This window comes from Gopherus evgoodei, unplaced genomic scaffold, assembly GCF_007399415.2.
Source record: "Gopherus evgoodei ecotype Sinaloan lineage unplaced genomic scaffold, rGopEvg1_v1.p scaffold_40_arrow_ctg1, whole genome shotgun sequence".
In the NCBI taxonomy this organism is placed as follows: Eukaryota; Metazoa; Chordata; order Testudines; family Testudinidae; genus Gopherus; species Gopherus evgoodei.
In genome coordinates, this window is record NW_022060061.1 from 1844696 (window position 1) to 1862080 (window position 17385).

Sequence of the window (17385 nt, forward strand, 5' to 3'; positions counted from 1 at the left end):
AAACACACCTGTCAGGGATGGTCTAGAGCAGTGGTCCCCAATCTCTCAGTGTGGCGGGCGGCTGACGAGCAGCCACCGAAATGTGGGTGAGGAGCAGCGGCTGCCGGACCAGCAGCCACCGAAATGTGGGTGAGGAGCAGCGGCTGCCGGACGAGCAGCCACCGAAATGCTGCCAAGAAGCAGCAGCATTTCAGCAGCGACGCTTCTTGCCGTTGCTGCTTCTCAGCGGCATTTCGGCGGCTGCTTGTCTGGTGGCCGCGCTCCGCGGCGGCGGGGCGCTCCCTTGTCAGTAGGCGGGCGCACATAGATGCCCTGCCACGTTGGGGACCACTGGTCTAGAGGTTTACTTGGTCCTGTCTCAGGGAGCTAGACTAGATGACCTCTCGAGGTACCTTCCAATCCTATATTTCTAGGATTCTCCTAGCAGATACATGCACACCCCTCGGATAGCAGCAGTAAGAGCTTTGAGCCTTCCCACCTGGTGTACAGAGACAGAAAACTACTTACATGCATCTCCTACTTCTACCCTCAGGATCTCACAGCCAGAGCGCCTGACCGCCCCATCTCAGCTCACTTTTACCTTTGCTAGCATTCACTTATTACAGTCTAGTGCTGAGGCCACATAACCTGGAGACCAAGCTGCCACTCAAAATAGCCTGTCCACCCCAGCAGATTTGCAGTCGGGATCGTACTCCAAAAGTAGCAGCTTTGCCCCCGGTAACATAACTGGAAATCAGGCACAGAGACCCCCTTGGGCACGATGCTCATTTCAGGAGCCGCTGCCTTCCTTCAAAACAGACAGCCCCCAAGAAAGTCAAACAATCCAAGCCTTAAGCCAAATGTCCACTGAGGAGGCTGCAGGGTTTGTGGCAAAGGACCCCTTAAGTTGTGTACTGTTAAAGTGACACCCTTTGCAATGTTATTAACGGTGACCTTCCCTCCCCGCCACTCCCAGGGAAACAAAAATTGTGACTTGTGCTTCCACGTAAAGAAAGCCAGGAAGTGGAATTTGGAAGACAGATAAGACGGGGCATATTTCTGCTTTTTACACTAAAAAGTCAGGCCACATCTGCCTCAGAGGGCTTTATGGAGAACTGGCAGAATAACACTGCAGATACTGAAGTATAAATGGCTGATCAGTCGTTTAAAACACTGTCTTTTGGGGGATGTTGAATACCTATTTAACTCAAACACCCACGTATATTTGGGAGAAAAGATCTCAAAGTTAAAGAGTCAACACTGCAGCATCCTTCAGTCAAGGTTTGCAAAAGCTCACCCTCTGCCTTTCAGACCTTCAGGGAGTCCTCCAGCAAAGCCAGGGAAGGAAAGCCTTGACGTTTCCAATATTTACAGTGTAACACTGTGACAGAATTACTGAGCTGGCTTGGAGCATGTGTCTAGCACAGACAGACAGCCCCTACAGGATGCACCTATCTCAGGAAGTAACTCTGAAATGTGTGTGCCTCCTGGCTCAGGGAGAGAAGGAAGCTGATTACACCAGCAGCAGGAAGGTAGCTGCCTCTGTACCCTCTTTCAGTTGTTCTGTTCTGTTACATTGTGCTCACAGCCATGTAATTATTCCGGGTCTCCGCAAGGCTCTGCTGACCCACAATAAGGAGACTAGAGGTCAGAGGACAGTAAACCTTTCGGGCTTTCTTTCTACATCCCAAAAGGAGCCCTTTATAACAATCCAAGCTCAGGATAGCAGAGGGGCTCATTACAAAGCCAGGCCTTGAGGGACGGACCAGCACACAAGGCTCAAGGGCTGTAGAATAGAATATATATTTTAATTTACACATGTGTCCAACCGGATAGGAAGAAAAAGACTCTTCTATCCTGATAAGGCAACAGTGAACAATGATAAACCTCCAGAGAACAGAATGGGGGAGGAAAAAAAAAAATATACAAATGGGACTAAGTTTAAAAAAGTTGTAAGGAAAAAGATTCCCACCCCCCCCCCGTCTGCCCCAAGCCTCCTTCCCGTTCTTCATTGTCCTCTTGTCTTCACCACTTCTTTTTGTGCTCGTCCATTGACACTCCTCCCGGGCCCAGCGCTACCACCAGCAGCAGGCCTCCTATTACCGACATGGTCTGGAAAAAGTCATACTTTAGGAAGTCGTGGAGAGGCCGGTAGGTGGGGATGTTCCAGAACGCGTTCTGTACCAGATTGATTACGAAGAGCCAGATGACCAAGGTCAGGGCGGCCAGCTTGGTCTTGAAACCAATGGCCACCAAGATGATCAGTGCCATGCCAAAGATGTCCTGGAAGATCTGGGATGGGGAGAATATCAGGAGACATGAGTACCTGCACAGCTCTTTTATGCCAGGAACTGAAAGCATAAAACGGCTTTTTCACAAATGGCAAGTCAGCGGCAGAGCCAGGAATGGAACTCAGGTGTTCTGGCTCTCAGTTCCCTGCTCACAGCTAGAGCAATACTTTTCCGCAGAACTGAGAATAAACCCCAAGATCATCAACTCAGTTCCATCTTCCTTCAAACCCAGTTCCGACTAGGAATTCTTCCTACACTGGTCACCCCCCCTATTTCTCCGCAGCCTCCCATACCTGGCCTACTCTCCCCATTTTTTGGGTCTTGCTTGTTAGACACTTCAGGGCAGAGGAGCTGGCTGCACGTGGAGGGCTTGGAAGGCAAGCAGTTCAGACTGGAATGCGGAAGCAGCAGAGATGCAAGACTACGTTATCCTGCCCACTGCACTAGCTCAAGGCACGGTCAGGTGGGTCGGGAGGTCTGAGGCCTCTGCTCACTCTTCTCGTGACTAACCAGCAGTGGAGTAACCTCCCCGCTCTCCTTCCCACACACATTCCAAACAAGGCGTGGAACCTGCAACACAGAGCAGCCAACTCACCTGCCTACACTGCTGCTGTGCATGGATTACAGGGGAGAATCCAATGGCACTAAGGGTCCCTGAAGTGAAAGGGGAGGACATCACAGGCATAACCATGGAGGGACGTGGCAACACCTTTGCTTCAGGGCTAAGTGCAGGGTGCAGCCCCATTGCTGGATGGGCTGCCTGCAGCAGAGAGGGACCCCAGGACAAGTGACAGGGCGTAACAGAGGCTACTTACGGTGAAAGCGCTGAGTTCAAAGTGCAGCAGTGTCATGAACATGAGCACCAGCAGGAGCCTCCCCCCCAGCTGCATGTACTGTCGCGGTGAAATGTCATCCACGGTGGGGACGCCGGCGAACATGGACTTCCCTTCAGAGCGGGACTCTGCCAGCAGCAGCAGCAGCCCACCTCCTAGGGCAAGGTTCCTGCAGCAGGGGGAAGTGAAAGGATCAATGGATCATGGAGCTGCTGTCTTCTAACGTGAGTGTGATGACTATCATGCCAGGGACCGAACCGGGCACCTCCAGCTTAAAAGCAAGAGCCCAGTCTCCCTGGCTGGGGCTGTAACAGACTCGTATCCTCTGTGGGTCGGGCACAGAAGGGGACCAGGAGCACACACTCACCAGCGGGTTACACAAGCCCCCACCAAGCAACACTGCTTGCCTCTAGCCCTTACCATCCTGAATCAAATTGCACTTGGGTTCATTAGAGAAACCTGAACCCTACCAGGAGGGATTGACAGGTGGGGAAACTGAGGCACAGAGTAGCAGTGACTTGACTAAGGTCAGATAGGAAGCCAGTGACAGAGCGCAGTTAAGCACCCAGGAGTCCTCTCCTCCATTTTTCCTGTTCTAATCGCTGGAGTCAGGGATTGCCTTTAGGAGCCAGGCCTTGCTACTTAGCCACAAAGAAATGAGGGCACCAATTCCATTCATTGGCTGTAACTCACCTCATCAGGAATTTGAGATCCCATAAAATACTGTAAGCGACTGTCTGCAAAAGAGAAACCACCAGTTTAAACCCTGTGGCCAGGTAACAGGTTCAGCTGCTTGCGGCAGATGATCTCAAGGAGTTGTTCAAAAGTTAAGCCCCATGGAAGATGAGTCAGTTTCAATTTCATGTCACAGAGGGGGAATTGAAGCACAGAGAGGTCCTGCAGCGAGGCCTCTTGCGCACGGCCCCGCAGCAAGTCAATGGTGAGCACCTCAGAGTCTTCAGCGTATTTATCCTGTGAGGCAGGCCAAGGCTACTATCTCCACTGTGCAGATGGCAAGTCATCTACATCTCTCTCCGGGCTTCAGTTCCCAAGAGCACAGGTGCCGACTTCCTAATTTCCCCAGGGGTGCTCAACCTCCACGCTGACCCAGGCCCCCACCCCGCCTCTTCCTATCCCCATCCCCTCCCCCAAGCATGCCCTGCCCTTACTCCGCCCCGCACACACTCTGCCTCCTCACCCCTAGGGCCTCCTGCACATGGCTAAACAGCTGATCAGCAGCAGGTGCTGGAGGGGAGCGGAGAGCGACTGATTGGCAGGGCCAGCTGGCAGGCAGGAGGTACTGGCGGCGAGGGGGAGGAGCTGACTGGCAGGGCCACGGGTGGGCGCTGAGCACCCACTGATTTTTTTCATGGGTGCTCCAGCCCTGGAGCACCCACGGAATCAGCGCTTATGCCCAGGAACACATAAGGAGTCTATGGTACAGCAGGGAATTGAACTGGAGTCTCTCCCAAGTCTCATGCTAGTGCTCTATCCACCGCACCATCTTTAAAAGAGTTAACCCTCTCGCTGGGAGAGACTTAGCAATTATTAAGATGTCGGTGGACATAACGATCTACAAAGATAGTTGAAGGGGGGCAGGACACCATGACAGGTGAGAAGTTTAGTTTAACAGAATGGGGAGTGATAAGGAGGAACGAAAGTAAGAAAGGGGAAAATTTAGGCTGAATAGCAGGACATTTCCAGATAGTGAGCTGTACTAGCAGGATCTCCCAGGGAAGGGATGGAAACCCCGGGTGCGTGTGACATTTATACATTCGACTGGAGAAAGCTTTAGAGAATAGAGCGAAGGGCACAATTCTGTCCCAGGGAAGACACAGACTAAGGGATTGTCAACATATGAACATTAATCCCGAGTAAGGGAGGGTGTGAATTTAAAGCAGATTCACTTTCCTTGATTAACTCCATGTGTAGACACTTTTGTCTCAGAATATATGTGCTTTATTCTGAATTAGCGTAATCCACTTTAGAACTGAGAATTCACCTGAACTCTTGAATAGCTACTTCTGATTAACTCCCCATGTAGCCAAGCCTAATAATAGCTCACTGGTCTTTTCCATTCTCTAACTTTTATGGTTCTACAGCTCACATTATTCCACAGCTACTGGCCATCAGTGCCCACTACTATCAATCCACCAAGCAGCCAGGAGACTCTTTGCTAGCCGTGGCATCCAGTACTCGTCTGGAGCAGCGTCATGAAGCTAGCCCATCTCCCACTCACCTGCATGAAGATAATCCCAAACAGGCCAAAACAAGCGTAAGGAACAAACTTCCTGGCTAGGACTAGAATGCACCCAACTGCAACAGAGACACAGAGAATGAAAAAACAGAAAAAAATCAGCATCAGAGCCAATGCAGGTTAACAAAAACACAGATGACCCTTTCAATACTCACTCTTCTCTGTGAGGGAGTTTGGGGCATTTTACGACCAAGGTAGTACATTCAGGGTGAGATTGTCAAAGCCAGTGAGGGAAGACACCCACAGGAGTCTTATCAGAATTAGAAGAGGATCTTCTCCACAGAACAGCCTCAGGGGACACTTGACTAGGTGACTTTAGAGGTCTTTTTCCAGAGGCATGGTGGAATATCACAGGAGAGCTACGTTCTACTCCAGACTCTGCCCCTGACTCACTGTGTGACCATGGGAAAGTCATTTCCCTGTTCTGTGCCTCAGTTCCCCCATCTGCATAAGAGGGACATACCACCCTGGGGCACATGAAGTTTAATGCTATGAGATCCCAGTGTGGAAGGTGCCAGAGACAGGCAGAGTGTTTCTATTTCAAGGATTCCAGCTTCTGCAGTGAAATACTGCCTCTGTGCGATGCTCAGCATTTGCAGAGCTGGGGGAGAGGCGGGAAAGTCACCTATGTACAAACCAAATGCACAAGCACAAAATGGGGAATAACTGGCTAGGCAGCAGTACTGCAGAAGAAGATCTGGGGGTTATAGTGAATCACAAATTGAATACGGGTCAACTGTGTGATTCTGCTGTGAAAAAGGCAAATATTCTGGCATGTGTTAGGCAACATCACACGTTTATTCATAGATTCAAGGACTGGAAGGGACCTCGAGAGGTCATCGTGTCCAGTCCCCTGCCCTCATGGCAGGACCAAATACTGTCTAGACCATCCCTGATGACATTTATCTAACCTACTCTTAAATATCTAAAGAGATGGAGATTCCACAACCTCCCTAGGCAATTTATTCCAGTGTTTAACCACCCTGACAGTTAGGAACTTTTGGTTTTTCGTCTTCCCCTGCAGCGTGGGGCATGGGTCATTTGCTGGTGGATTCTCTGCAGCTTGAGGTCTTCAGACCACAATCTGAAGACTTCAATAACTCAGGCATAGGTTAGGAGGTTGTTATAGAAGTGGATGGGTAGGGTTCTGTGGCCTGCTTTGTGCAGGGGGTCGGACTAGATGATCACATTGGTCCCTTCTGACCCTAGAATCTATGAATCTAACCTAAACCTCCCTTGCTGCAGTTTAAGCCCACTGCTTCTTGTTCTGTCCTTAGAGGCTAAGGTGAACAAGTTTTCTCCCTCCTCCTGATGACATGATGGCAGTTTTCAGGTATCTAAAAGAGTGTCTTCTCTTTTCCAAATGAAACAAACCCAATTCTTTCAGCCTTCCTTCGTAGGTCATATTCTCAAGACCTTTAATCATTCTTGTTGCTCTTCTCTGGACCCTTTCCAATTTCTCTACATCTTTCTTGAACTGCGGTGCCCAGAACTGGACACAATACTCCAGTTGAGGCCTAGCCAGCGCAGAGTAAAGCGGAAGAATGACTTCTCATGCCTTGCCCACAACAGACCTGTTAATGCATCCCAGAATCACGTTTGCTTTTTTTAAAACAGCATCACATGGTGACTCTCATTTAGCTTGTGGTCCACTATAACCCCTACATCTCTTTCTGCCATACCCCTTCCTAGACAGTCTCTTCCCATTCTGTATGTGTGAAGCTGATTGCTCCTTCCTAAGTGGAGCACTTTGCACTTGTCTTTGTTAAACTTCATCCTGTTGACCTCAGACCATTTCTCCAATTTGTCCAGATCATTTTCAATTATGACCTTGTCCTTCAAAGCAGTTGCAATCCCTCCCAGTTTGGTATCATCTGCAAATTTAATAAGCATCCTTCCTATGCAAATATCTAAGTTGTTGATGAAGATAATGAACAGAGTCAGTCCCAAAAAAGACCCCTGTGGAACCCCACTTGTTATACTTTTCCAGCAGGATCGGGAACCAGTTATTTTTTGTGCATAATTCTACATCTGTAAGTTCAACTTTCATGATAAAGAGATTGCACTGCAGTACTTGTATCAAGAGAATTGAAAAATAATATTTCTTTTATTTTCACAGTGCAAAAAATAGTTAAATAGTATTATATTATTGTTTAACATCACGATTAAGATTAATTTTTTTTAATCGCTTGACAGCCCTAATGGGAGGTAATTATTCCATTCGATTTGGCACGGATGAGGCCTCAGCTGGAATACTCTGTCTATTTTTGGGCACCACACTTTAAGAAAGGTATGGACAAATGCGAGAGTCCAGAGGAGAGTAACGGAAATGGGAAAAGGTTTAGAAAACATGACCTACTAAGAAAGGTTAAAAAAACTGGGCAAGGTTAGACCAGAGAAGGGAAGGCTGAGGGGGCAGCTGATATTAGTCTGCAAATATGTGAAAGGTTGCCAGAGAGGATGGTGATTAATTGTTCTCCATCAGGTTAATTTGCAGCAAGGGAGATTAGGGTAAGATATTAGGAAAAACTTTCTAACTCTAAGGATAGTTAAGTACTGGAGCAACTGACGGAGGTAGGTTGTAGAATCCATCACTGGGGTGGTCTCGGTTACTTGGCCCTGCCTCAGCATGGAGGGTTTCTGGACTAGATGAACTCTCAAGGTCCTTTCTTTGATTCTGTACCCAGGCTCCCTCCCAAACAGCAGTTCAGAAGCATCATTGAGGTGGGAGGGCTCTTACCCAGCTGTCCAGACATGTTGATTAATACGAATAGTGTGGCCAAGATGATGCCGCACCCCCACGACATATTGATGTAATCCCGCTGCTCGTTCCATTGAAACCACATCCGTATCCCATCCTCAAGGAAGGTGCTGATCAGACAGAGGTGAGCCAGGTGAGGTAGGTAGCGTTTTGTCACCCGCAAGAACTGGAGGGGGAAGATATGGCCAGAGGAGGAAGAACAAAAGGCAGCATTAGAGAGTCAGAAAACAATGGTCCACAGCAGCTGAAGCAATGTGTTGCTAGCCCCATATTAGAGATGGGGAAACTGAGGTGAGAGCCGCACCTTGACTCTTCTAAGGTTGTACAAGTCAGCGGCTCCCAGCCCCTGCTCTGACCACTCCACATGCCTTCCCAGAGCCAGGAATAGAACCCACGAGTCCAGACTCCCAGTCCCCTGCTCTACCCACTAGAATACACTCTCCTTTCAAAACTGGGAGTAGGTCCCAAGAGTCCCAACTCCCAGTTTAAAAACTCTGGGAAAACACACAAGGACAGCTTTGAAGTGGTAGGACTGCTGTAGGACGCTGCTTTGAAGAGCAGGTGATTCACACAGCTCTACGCTGTGTGTTCGTTCTGTAGCCCCACACAGTAGAGATTCACTGAAGCAGGGTAGGAGACTGCCTAGTAGCTATTAGTCTAGAAGCATCTTCCACCATCCAAGAGGGGCCCAAGCCAGGCAAGCCAATTCCTTGGAACTGTCTCACATCTGAGTACACCAACCACCCCCTACTGTTTTCAGTATAAATTTCCGGGCTACAGCTCACATCTCCATTCAGTCCTTAACCCCTTGGAAGACAAGGCACGGCAGGGGATGATGGATCTTGTCCAAGGTTACAATATTAGCTCGTAGCTGTGCTGTGGACACAGTCTGACTCCCAGGGGAAATAAAGCGAAATGTAGTAGCAGGTGTACTGCAGCGGTGCCACCAAGTCCCAGCCACAGACCCCACTGTGCTACCTGCAGCACACACACAGTGCAAAAAGATGATCCTTGCCCTAACAAATCTCTAAATCAGAAATTCAGACAGTTCAAGGCCGGGGAAACCACCAGATCACCTACTCTGACGTCCTGTAGATCACAGGCCACCCACACCACCCAGCACCTACACACTAAGCCCAACAACCAAAAGTTAAATCAAAGTATTATATCCCACAGCTTCACAGAAACGGAGCTCCCAATTATCCAAATACCTGAATGTTTCAAATGTCCCAAACTCTTTCGAAAAGTCCTTTGTTTCTTTCAGGATGAAAAAGGCTAGATACATGTAAAGTATGATACTCAACAGCAGCCAATGTTCATTAACACATCCTCTAACAAACTTCTAGGGATACCAATATTCTTATTACTAAGTTTATTAAATACTATGGGTTTTTTTGGGGGGGAGGACAACGATGAAAGAAGAGAAGGGGAGGAGAGGGAAGGCAAGACCACATCTAACCTCCTCTACACCCTTTAGAAGTTTTAAGTTCTATCTACCCATATACTTAACCTTCATCTCCAAGCACCTCAGTATTTTAAATGAGCTCTTTGATCCTGAGAGATGGCAAACTGGCTGGCCTGGAGGCCAAAATACTTGTTCTGTGGATACAACACAGCATAGGCAGCAATAGTGTAGTCTGTTCCCCACACGCCTAAGTAACACACACATAACATACACACCTCTATCACCATTCCTGCTTCAGATGCAGAAACAGTCCTTTAACCAATGTAATAATTTCGTCTGCAAAAGGCTCTCTGTTATCAAACAGGTGCCTTCCCAAGGTGGCACTGAATTACTGGTGGAGTCTGTGAATAAGTCAAAACAATCAAATCAAATTGAAAGTTTATCGAACGTTAAGGTCCTGTCTACACTACAAAAATAACCATGGTTGTGAAAGCACAGGAACCTACAAGGATATAAACAGTATTCTCAAGCATCTTTAAAACACAGCTTTCCTCCATTCATACCAGCTAGATTAAACCATATTATAACATGGATTGGCTCCAATCATGTTTAAAACATTGCTCTTTTCATAGCATAAGTAGGATTTAAAAGTGCCTGTGTGTATAACACAGGATACCACATATGCTTTCTAAGGAGCTCGATTTAACTTTAATCTAGATGTATTTCTAGTGTGAGAGGGGACAGTGCCAAAGAAAACTCACTAGATCTACGTGCCAGAACAGACTGCTGAGGAAAAAGCAGAATAGCAGGGTGGCAAAAAAGCCAAGTTAATGGGCTCAGTATAGGGGTAACTGAGTTAAATTCTATGGTCTGTGATATACAGAAGGTCAGACTAGATGCTCTAATGGTCCCTTCTGACTTAGAATCTATGGGCCTACCTCAAACCCTTTAACCACTACTTATATTTCTATAATGCCTTCCTATCCTGAAGGATCCCAAAGCACTAGCTGGCTACGTAGCTTTATGGCCCCCATCTCTGTCAGATTTGAGCAATCAGTTGAGTAGAAATCAGTTTAATCCCCAAATCCCTGTTGTCTGAAACCAGCTTACATCCTTTAAAGTCCATCAGTTATGTTAAGTGTACTCATACCAAAACCCTGTTTACCAGTAGAGCTCTGCGCGAATATAAAATTTGTATCCGCATCCACTCCGCCATCTGCAAACATGGTCAATGGATATAAAGTGGATATCCGCAGATTTGCAGGGTGATAGATATAAAATTTGGATCCACATCCATCTGCTTACCCTGGCGAGCCACGTGCCAGAGGTTGCCGACCCCTGGTCTAACATAACCTAGCCAAGACTGTAATTTGACCACTTTAGCACGTGTTAAAGGCAGCTTCCGTTGCCTACCCTAGACCTTTCAAAGCCATCTTTGTTAGCATCTGTTTTACATCTTTTTTGACCTCTGGCAAGAGATCCAATTGCAATACTGACAGCAATTGTGCAAGTCCTAGTAGGAGTTTAGTGGAGACTCGTGAGCACCATGAAGATATTCTGCAGTTTTAGCAATCTGCTAAAATGAAGTCAGAACTCCCACGTTCCATTCCCAGCTCTGTCACTGATTCACCGTATGACCACAGGTAAGTCATTTCCCCTCTCTGTGTTACAGTTTCCCCATTTACAACATGAGGATAACACCTGCCATTCGTGGGCTGTGAGGTTTGATTCACTAATCTGTTAGTGAAGTGTGATTATCACAAGGTAATGCTGGACTACTACTGGTGCGGAATGGGACTGAACCAGTGACATGAAGATTCCCTCTCCCATTATAACTGACCCTTTGCGCACGGTGCTCAGGAGAACAAATTCCCCTGTTCTGGCCTTGGGTTTGTTTATTTTGAGGGAACTGATATCAACTGGAAATAGTCAGGAAAGCAGAAATTTTAATCCCATCAGATTCATTACTTCATGGTTCGAGGCACAAAAAGAAAATACCAATTCAAGTCAACGGAGCATCCCATGGTGCACCAGCCCCACTTACTAGACATGTGGGAGGAGTGCTGGGCACTGTCAGGGGTTCTGTGCTCTTTGTCCCCTTCCTCCCCACACTCTTGATTTTTTTTTTAAACTTTGACCTCACTTCTCCTCCTGTTTTTTCATTTTTTGTCCCCAGAAATCAATTGCGTAGTGGGCTTAGCGGTTCCTCCCCGAATTGGGGGGGAGGGTTTAGATATGGGTGGGCTCCCTTCCTGCCCCAATACTACAAATGGCAGCCTTGCAAACCCCAGGCTGGGTGCCCTGTACACTGTACCCCACTTCCAACCACAAGATGTGGGTCCCCTTCCTTCTCAATACCACCCCCCATGGGGGTAGGAGGGGGAGGGGAGAACATATGGTACAGCCCCTCCCCCCACTCTTCTCCCTGGCCCCCCTTCCTGCTGTGTGGGGGGGGCACAGGTGGTACATCCCTCCCCCCAAGCACAAGGAGAAGCAGGTGGTACATACCCCCGTTTCCTACAGGCTCCCCATCCCTTCCCCACAGACGACCCCACGCTGGGGGGGGGGAAGAAAGCAGCTGTAATTGGTACCCCCCCAGGGAAAGGAGAAGGAAAAGCGGGTGGTATATCCCACCCCCTATTTTTATAGATTCCCCCAATACCCTCCCAATAATGGTACATCCCCCATTGCTGCTCTATGGGGGCAGCAGGTGGTACAGTCCCTTCCCCAGGGGCAGATGGTAGAGCCTCCCTTCTCCATACTCACCCCCTTCACTATAAGAGGAGCAGGTGGTACGTCCCACCCCCACTACCCTTGAGGGAGATGGTATCTCCCACTCCCTCAATGGCTCCCACGCTGGGATGGACCAAACCATCGCGGGCGGGAGGGGGAAGGCCAGTCCCAGCTCCCGCTCCTCCAGGAGGAGCCGCCCCCAGCCTGAACACCTCTCCCCCTCACCTGGTCGGCCAGGTCCTCAGCAGCCCCCATCAAGTCTCCGCTGGGCGCCATAGTCGGCTCCGGCCCAGCCTCACTGTCTGCTCAGGGGCCGAGAGTGGGGAACGGAGTGGGCGTGGCCGACGGCGGGAGTGGGCGTGGCCAGAGCGCAGCCAGTCACAGGGATGATCCCAGTCCTACCCCACCCCCCTGGGGGGGTCACGTGGGCGCCCTTAGCCATGGCTACCGAGGCAGACCCGCTCGTTACAGCGGCGTTGCCTCCATAGCCATGGCGGCCGGTTCCAGCCTTCACTCTTGGTGGCGGGGGAGGAGCCAGGCGCTATCGCCACCTTCCCGCCCTCGGAGGGCTGCGGTGGGGGAGGGGGAGTGGCCCCAGCCTGGGACGTAGGGGAGCTGGAACCAGGCCCCCGCCTCACGGCCGGCTGGGGCGCCCCACGGCGCCAAGGCCAAATCACCCAGTGGCGTCCACGGCGCCCCACACACAGCGCCCCAACCCGCCTCACAAGCAGCCCTGGCGCCACGCGCATGGGGCCTCCTGTCTGGCCACAGTGATGACGCCTCACGCCTGGTCACCACCACAGCCACAGTGCCCCACACCCAGCCACGGCACCTCACGCCTGGCCACGGCGACACCTCCTCCAACCTAACCACGGCCACAGTGCCCCACACCCAGCCACAGCACCTCACGCCTGGCCACAGCGACACCTCCTCACACCTAACCACGGCCACAGTGCCCCACACCCAGCCACAGCACCTCACGCCTGGTCACCACCACAGCACTCCACACCCGGCCACGGCCACAGTGCCCCACACCCAGCCACAGCACTTCACGCCTGGCCACGGCGACACCTCCTCACACCTAACCACAGCCACAGTGCCCCACACCCAGCCACAGCACCTCACGCCTGGCCACGGTGACACCTCCTCACACCTAACCACGGCCACAGTGCCCCACACCCAGCCACAGCACCTCACGCCTGGTCACCACCACAGCACTCCACACCCGGCCACGGCCACAGTGCCCCACACGCAGCCACAGCACCTCACGCCTGGCCATGGCGACACCTCCTCACACCTAACCACGGCCACAGCGCCCCACACCCAGCCACAGCACCTCACGCCTGGCCACGGCGACACCTCCTCACACCTAACCATCGCCACAGTGCCCTACACGCAGCCACAGCACCTCACGCCTGGCCACGGCGACACCTCCTCACACCTAACCATGGCCACAGTGCCCCAGACCCAGCCACAGCACCTCACGCCTGGTCACCACCACAGCACTCCACACCCGGCCACGGCCACAGTGCCCCACACGCAGCCACAGCACCTCATGCCTGGCCACGGCGACACCTCCTCACACCTAACCATGGCCACAGAGCCCCACACGCAGCCACAGCACCTCACGCCTGGCCATGGCAACTCCTCCTCACACCTAACCACAGCCACAGTGCCCCACACCCAGCCACAGCACCTCACGCCTGGCCATGGCGACACCGCCTCACACCTAACCATGGCCACAGTGCCCCACACGCAGCCACAGCACCTCACGCCTGGTCACCACCACAGCACTCCACACCCGGCCACAGCCACAGTGCCCCACACCCAGCCACAGCACCTCACGCCTGGTCACCACCACAGCACTCCACACCCGGCCACGGCCACAGTGCCCTACACCCAGCCACAGCACCTCACGCCTGGCCACGGCGACACCTCCTCACACCTAACCATGGCCACAGTGCCCCACACGCAGCCACAGCACCTCACGCCTGGCCAAGGCGACACCTCCTCACACCTCACCACGGCCACAGTGCCCTACACGCAGCCACAGCACCTCACGCCTGGCCATGGCGACACCTCCTCACACCTAACCATGGCCACAGTGCCTCACACGCAGCCACAGCACCTCATGCCTGGCCATGGCGACACCTCCTCACACATAACCACGGCCACAGTGCCCCACACCCAGCCACAGCACCTCACGCCTGGCCACGGCGACACCTCCTCACACCTAACCATCGCCACAGTGCCCTACACGCAGCCACAGCACCTCACGCCTGGCCACGGCGACACCTCCTCACACCTAACCATGGCCACAGTGCCCCACACCCAGCCACAGCACCTCACGCCTGGTCACCACCACAGCACTCCACACCCGGCCACGGCCACAGTGCCCCACACGCAGCCACAGCACCTCATGCCTGGCCACGGCGACACCTCCTCACACCTAACCATGGCCACAGTGCCCCACACGCAGCCACAGCACCTCATGCCTGGCCATGGCAACTCCTCCTCACACCTAACCACAGCCACAGTGCCCCACACCCAGCCACAGCACCTCACGCCTGGCCATGGCGACACCGCCTCACACCTAACCATGGCCACAGTGCCCCACACGCAGCCACAGCACCTCACGCCTGGTCACCACCACAGCACTCCACACCCGGCCACGGCCACAGTGCCCCACACCCAGCCACAGCACCTCATGCCTGGCCACGGCGACACCTCCTCACACCTAACTATGGCCACAGTGCCCCACACGCAGCCACAGTACCTCATGCCTGGCCATGGTGACACCTCCTCAAACCTAACCATGGCCACAGTGCCCCACACGCAGCCACAGCACCTCATGCCTGGCCACGGCGACACCTCCTCACACCTAACCATGGCCACAGTGCCCCACACCCAGCCACAGCACCTCACGCCTGGCCACAGCGACACCTCCTCATACCTAGCCACAGCCACAGTGCCCCACACGCAGCCACAGCACCTCATGCCTGGCCACGGCGACACCTCCTCACACCTAACCATGGCCACAGTGCCACACACGCAGCAATAGCACCTCATGCCTGGCCACGGCAACACCTCCTCACACCTAACCATGGCCACAGTGCTCCACACGCAGCCACAGCACGTCACGCCTGGCCACAGCGACACCTCCTCATACCTAGCCACAGCCACAGTGTCCCACACGCAGCCACAGCACCTCATGCCTGGCCACGGCGACACCTCCTCACACCTAACCATGGCCACAGTGCCCCACACGCAGCCACAGCACCTCATGCCTGGCCACGGCGACACCTCCTCACACCTAATCACAGCCACAGTGCCCAACACCAAGCCACAGCACCTCATGCCTGGCCACGCCGACACCGCCTCGCACCTAACCATGGCCACAGTGCCCTACACGCAGCCAGAGCACCTCATGCCTGGCCATGCCGACACTGCCTCACACCTAACCATGGCCACAGTGCCCCACACGCAGCCACAGCACCTCACGCCTGGGCACCACCACAGCACTCCAAACCCGGCCACGGCCACAGTACCCCACACCCAGCCACAGCACCTCATGCCTGTCCACGGCGACACCTCCTCATGCCTAGCCACGGCCACAGTGCCCCACACCCAGCCACAGCACCTCACACCTGGCCATGGCAACACCGCCTCACACCTAACCATGGCCACTGTGCTCCACACCCTGCCACAGCACCTCACGCCTGGCCACAGCAACGCCACCTCATGCCTAGCCATGGCCACAGTGCCCCACACCCAGCCACAGCACCTCACGCCTGGCCACGGCAACACCTCCTCATGCCTAGCCACAGCCAGAGTGCCCCACACCCAGCCACAACACCTCACGCCTGGCCACGGCAACACCTCCTCATGCCTAGCCACGGCCACAATGCCGCACACGCAGCCACAGCACCTCATGCCTGGCCACAGCGACACCACCTCATGCCTAGCCATGGCCACAGTGCTCCACACCCAGCCACAGCACCTCACGCCTGGCCACAGCGACACCACCTCACACCAAGCCCTGGCCACAGTGCCCCACACCCAGCCACAGCACCTCACGCCTGGCCACAGCGACACCACCTCACACCTAACCATGGCCACTGTGCCCACACGCAGCCACAGCACCTCATGCCTGGCCACGGCAACACCGCCTCACACCTAACCATGGCCACTGTGCCCCACACCCAGCCACAGCACCTCACGCCTGGCCACAGCGATACCGCCTCACAGCTAACCATGGCCACTGTGCCCCACATGCAGCCACAGCACCTCATGCCTGGCCACGGCAACACCTCCTCATGCCTAGCCCCGTCCACAGTGCCCCACGCCCAGCCACAGCACCTCACGCCTGGCCACAGCGACACCGCCTCATGCCTAGCTACGACCACAGTGCCCCACACCAAGCCACAGTGCCAGCTCCTCACACCCAGCCATAGCACCTCATGCTCAAAGCCTCACGCTTGGCCATGGCAATGCTGCCTCGTACCCAGCCACAGCCATATGAGCTCACACCCAGCCACGGTGCCTCACACCAGACCACAGTATCTCACACCCAGACACGGCATCTCACGCCCAGGCACAGCAAGGGCACCTCACATCCAGACAAGGCATCAGTTCTTCGAATGGCACCATGGGGCTCGCACCTTGCACTCAGCCACAGCGACAGCACCTTGCACCCAGCCAGGGCAACAATGCTTCAGACAATGCCATGGCAACATGACTCAACTGACTGGTATGACGGTGCCGTGTGTAACCGTGACAGGGGATCCTCTATATCCTGCTAAAGAGGAGCAGATGGATGTTGATAAAGTACAGGTAGGAGCTGAAGAGAAACAGTCAAATGAAAAAGAGTCCTTTTAATTTACCTCACATGAGGGCAGACAACTAAATGCTGACAAATGTTATAAGTGCTTGTATACAAATGCAAGAAGTCTAAATACTAAGATGGCTGAACTTGAGGGCCTGGTAATAAATGATTATATTGATATAACAGGCATCACAGACACTTGGTGGAATGATGATAATCAATGGGATACCCAGGACCGGCGCTAATATTTTTAGTGCCCTAGGCGCACGGCCATTTCGCCGGCCTGCGCGCTGGTCCCGCA

General features: G+C 52.9%; 1 protein-coding gene across 2 annotated transcripts; it reads right to left on the minus strand.

Moving 5' to 3' along the window:
* Nucleotides 1-1758: 1758 nt before the first annotated feature.
* On the minus strand, nucleotides 1759-12597 carry LOC115642505 (surfeit locus protein 4-like). Of its 2 annotated transcripts, XM_030546073.1 has the most exons (7): nucleotides 12485-12556; nucleotides 9802-9927; nucleotides 8101-8287; nucleotides 5343-5419; nucleotides 3797-3840; nucleotides 3086-3272; nucleotides 1759-2271 (listed from the first exon to the last, which is right to left on the minus strand). In XM_030546073.1, exons 2-7 carry the CDS (start codon nucleotides 9811-9813, stop codon nucleotides 2005-2007), a joined length of 774 nt encoding a protein of 257 aa, XP_030401933.1. In that variant the 5' UTR covers nucleotides 9814-9927; nucleotides 12485-12556; the 3' UTR covers nucleotides 1759-2004. The 2 variants fall into 2 exon arrangements, with proteins under 2 accessions (XP_030401933.1, XP_030401932.1); XM_030546072.1 differs by lacking the exon at nucleotides 9802-9927 and having other exon boundaries at nucleotides 12485-12597.
* Nucleotides 12598-17385: the final 4788 nt, after the last annotated feature.